Source organism: Lactuca virosa, chromosome 1 (genome assembly GCF_052849685.1).
Source record: "Lactuca virosa cultivar CGN04683 chromosome 1, Lactuca_virosa_CGN04683_v6, whole genome shotgun sequence".
NCBI lineage: Eukaryota > Viridiplantae > Streptophyta > Magnoliopsida > Asterales > Asteraceae > Lactuca > Lactuca virosa.
In genome coordinates this window covers 295,208,726-295,213,614 of record NC_136426.1, presented here as the reverse complement: position 1 = coordinate 295,213,614, position 4,889 = coordinate 295,208,726, and the positions used below count along the sequence as shown (strand labels likewise).

Here is a 4,889-nt window from a genome sequence, read left to right as displayed (position 1 = left end):
GATGTCTTGGAGAAGACAAAGATCAACTAAGACCAAATGTGTGTACTGTTTTGTCTTGATATAGACACACACTAACTCTTGGATATTTGTTTATTAAGAAATGTTTCTTGATAAGGAATCTTATATGTCAAGAGGTCAGTGGGAGTCTAAATGATCTTGAAAAGGTTCAAGAACAAATCAAGAGTAAACTTAGTTAAACACTAGCACACGACTTGAGGTTTGAAACCTATCGTGTTCACGTATTCTCGTTTTTGTGCCAATCCAGTTGAGTTGATTATGCATATGAGTTCTATGAGTTCTCAATAGACTGCATAAGGCAAGCACCTTTTTCGATGAAAGTACATTGACTGGTATAGGTGAGCTGCTAAATAACTTGGAAGCAATGGTGGGACCCTTGATGGCAAGAAATCAAGAATGAACAAGTTCTGTCCATAGGAGTTTGGATTTGTCACAAACATTATCTTATGATTATGGTTATAGCAAATTCACATGGATAGGAACACATACACTATAAAATCTAAGTGTCATAAGGTTTCTCTCCTTCAAGAAAATGATTGTGAGGAAACGCTTTCACTAAGAGAGATTTTAAGGAGATAGCGATTATGTAAATTGCATTCTCAAATTCGATTATGATTACAGCATCCCTCTTCATAGTTCGAATTGTGAGATTTGGCAATTAGTCTGAACATTTGGGACTTAGTAATATAAGTTCTGAATTACTTTAGACACACATGTGAGCTGTCTAAGGAAAGGTGTGTGATTTTGAGAAGCTTAGATAAAGGCTTATCAAAGCACATCGTATTAGAAACAATGAACTTTGGAAGTCAATAATTATTGTTTTCTAGAAGTTTAGCTGGTTTCTAAATACGTGTCAAAGTTAGTGGGAGCATAAATGTTATGTTGGAATGGATATATTCATCATGTTAGTGGGAGCATGATTATTATTTAAGTATTGCAAGTTGGCAATATTAATTATAGAAAAACAAAAATTTCACTTTGCAAAGTTGCAAGGGTAGAAAAGTTGTTTTTTTTTGCTATAATTAAGGGAGAGAATGTTATACTTCATTTCCAATCTAAAAGCTTAGATTGAGAAATTTAATTGTATTTAGTCAAGGGTATATTTATTATTTTCATTCTCAAAATACGATTATGATTACGGCATCCCTCTTCATAGTTCGAATTTTGAGAACACGACAAATTGAAATATTATGACGATATTTTAGTAAGAAACTGGTAAAGTATCATGTTTTTTTTCATTGCGCCATTGTATCCCATACGCTTCGGGTATAGGATCGATTGCATATGCTGTAATATTCGACCATTCTAAAATTTTCCAAATGCCTAGGGCATTTAGAGGGAAAAAGGAAATAGAACCGTTTTGACTAAAATAATTAAACAACTACCAAGGATAATCTAAGTTTCGCCAAGGATTGGTCGCTTGTGGACAGTTGAAAGTATAGTCATGGATGGACCAGATTGACATTATTATGAATAGATAAGATTCTATTTAAAATGAGTTGTCATATGGAAAATATGGAAATGTTTCCATATTGGGAGTTGGATATTGAGAATAAATGTCTAGATTAGAAACTTTTATGCAAGAAGGATGTTCAAAGGAATGTACTTTGAATATAAGACTTCATGACTATATAATTGTCTTGTAACAATCTCCAATAGAGTATTTTGTAAGTTCATTGGCAAAGTCTTGGTGACTTTGGCGTCGTGACATTACGAAAGGACTGTTGCATAAAATGTTAGAATCTAACATATTCTAGTAGTGGCGAGAATTTTGTATTGTTACACTAACGGATTAGGAATTGTGAAATGAATATGATTGAAAATGTTATTCAATTATACTATTTCACATAGTAAGGATGATAGGTAAACATAGTGTGCATGCTAAGAGCATGGGACAATTGTTGTTATAATTCAAGTAAGTAACCCGAAACAACAAATAATGCGTAATCAATATGGTGATTAAATAAAAGGTGTTTTATTTATACTCAAAAGTTTGGGGCCATATAGGATTAGTATTATTCTTGTGTTTCACTTTGCATGTTTTGACTTCCTGAATAATAAGATTATTCGAACATTCCACAGTCGCTCATACTTTGGGAGTAGGTATGAAAGAAGATTGTCATGAATTGGTTTGTAGATTGCCTAAAGTGTATTAGACATAGCAAATGTTTGCTGCAACGTTCATGAGTGCTTATGTTGGGTCAATATTATGGTTTATACTTTGCTTTTCTAGGAAATTGTATTTTTATGTAATATCATATAGGTGTTTACGGCCGTAAACAGGTTTACGGCCGTAAACCCTGTTTACGGCCCATGTTTCCCTTGTGTATATATATAGGGGTGAGGGGAGTGAGGAACGATTGATGAACACTAGAGGAGCTTAAGTGTGTGCATTCTAAGGTGTGAGAGAAACTAGAGAGAAGAGTGTGTGTGTGTGTGAACTATGTGTATGGAGCTTCAATCATTTCATTGAATACATCATAGATTCATCTTCTTCTTCTTCTCCTTCTCTTGTATTTGATCTGACATCATCCGTTTGATTGGGATTCCGCACCATCAAACGGATCTGATTGATACACAGGCATTTTAGGGACTTACAATTGGTATCAGAGCAGAAACCGGTGTTAAGGCTTCTTTCAATCGATTTTTGGGCTATTTTGGGCTATTTCAACCGATATCTTTGAAGTTCGAACCTGCTGTTAGTGTTTACGTGGTGAAGGGAACCGTTTCTACTAAAAAATTCGTGTTTATAAGGGCTTTCTGGGAGTTTGTTGTCAACCGTAAACTCCATTTACGGTTGTTGAATCAAGAACATCAAGAACCGTAATCTCATAATTATCATAAACCGTAAACTAACTTTCAAGGACAGTAAACAAATAAACCGGAAACTCACAAACCGTAAACTCATATACCGTAAACCCTGTTTACGGTCGTAATCCCCTGAACCGTAAACCAAGTTTACGGTCGTAAACATTTTCAACCGTAAACTCAAATTTTGAACTTAATTTGCTTAATTTGCTTGTTTTCAAATGGATTCTCAAAGTCAAAATCATTTTCAAGAACTTGATGCTGTCATGGGCACCACTACGCGAATTCCAAGGTTAATGTCTGCTGATGGTTTTCCCGAGTGGAAGTACAGAATAGAGAAATACATAAAAATGAAAGACTTCAAGATCTGGAAATGCATCATCAAGGATCCAGTCAGAATAACCACTACAGTTGCAGGGCAAGTGGTTGACAAAAAGATAGAAAATTACACTGATGAAGACTTCGAGAGAGTGGAAGAGCAGGAGAAGGCTTTGACCATCTTGACCATGGCCCTGTCACCAGATATTGCTCAAGGTTTCAGAGAGTATATGTCTGCTAAGGCTTTGTGGGAAGCCCTAATTGAGGTTTATGAAGGGAACGAAGACATGCGGGAGAGTCGCCAAGACATGCTGCGACAACGATTCAATATGTTCAATTATGTTCCTGAAGAGACTCTTGAAGTACAACTGCAGCGGTTCACATCTCTCAATACTGAAATGACTGTGGCTGGGATTTTCTATACAAAGTCAGAAATAAACAAGAAGCTACTGAATGCTCTTCCAAAATCTTGGGACATGAATGTAGTTGTCATCAAGAAGACTAAGGATCTCAGCCGTCTCTCTCTCTCGCTGAAGTGATGGCAGTCATCAAGGCGTGTGATATTGATGACAAGCAGCGGGAGATCAACCATGTGAACTCATACTCAGCTGCGAACCTTGGCATCTCTTCTAATAATGTTCTTTCATCTTTTTCTTTCCCTCTTCCTTCTGCAGGTTAATCATTTACTACTCCGCAAGCTCAGATTCAGACTTTTCCCACTCCATCAGCTTCCTCTGCATCAGCCATGCCTTTCTCGCAAAATCAATCGTTCGTGGCTTCTCAAGCTGCTTCATCCTTAACTGGGGCTTCTTCTTCAAAAGGAAAGGAGGGTGATGAAAATCTTGCACTTGCTTCAGGGCTTGTCAATTGCTACGATGCACTCGTAGCCGGGGATCTTCCACCCTAACTGTCATTTGTCGATCTTGATCAGATTCACCCTGAAGACGTTGAGGAGATGGATATTACATGGCAAATTGCCATGGCAGTATTTAGGGCGAAACAGTTTGCCAAAAAGACTGGAAAGAACAACTGGGGGATGAGTGCTGACAAGAAGGTTGGGTTCAGCAAGGGAAAGCTGCGATGTTTCAACTGCCACGAGCCAGGGCATTTTGCTCGTGATTGTCCACAGCCAGACAAAAGATTAAATAATGATAGGACAATAGTTGCGGTCGGAAACAATCAAAGTGGTACTCAAATGAACAACGAGAAGGCTATGGTCGCTCAGTCATTTGACTGGGAGGATCAGATGCAGGCCCTGAACTTGTCTGGACCTGAAACTGCCCACCTGGCACAAGTTTGTGATGATGCTCCGGCAGAGATTGTGGCAGCTGAAGATAAGATGATGGAGCTGCAGTTTACGTTGATGGTATCTTCTTCTCATGAACCTAATACAACCGAGGTAAGTTTACCATCATGCTCTCAAGCTTGTATTGATTATGTTAAAATTATGCATGAGAAAATTGAGACATTATATAGTGAAGTAGAAAGTCTTAAGATCCTTCGTGAACTTAATGACTCATTAAAAAGGGAAGTGATATTATCTAGTGATAACAGGCAATCTGAGTCTGCGTAACGTACCCAAAGTTGAAGGGTCTATGCTCTGGTTTGATGCATCGGTAGGCACAAAAAATTCTAAATGGACATGACTAGGCAGAGTTGAACTTAAGAAATTTATAGACCTGACAAATCTTGACCTAGTTAGATCTGTTTAGCCTGACAATACGACGCTTGGATAGGTTGAGCAG

At 37.6% G+C, this 4,889-nt stretch overlaps 1 protein-coding gene across 1 annotated transcript; it reads left to right on the top strand.

The window, feature by feature from the left end:
- Window positions 1–3,047: 3,047 nt before the first annotated feature.
- On the top strand, window positions 3,048–3,683 carry LOC145130550 (uncharacterized). The gene has a single exon (XM_079065332.1). It carries the CDS (start codon window positions 3,048–3,050, stop codon window positions 3,681–3,683), a length of 636 nt encoding a protein of 211 aa, XP_078921458.1.
- Window positions 3,684–4,889: the final 1,206 nt, after the last annotated feature.

Coding starts and splice junctions, on each gene's coding strand:
- LOC145130550 (XM_079065332.1), top strand. CDS start 3,048: ATGGATTCTCAAAGTCAAAATCATTTTCAAGAACTTGATGCTGTCATG.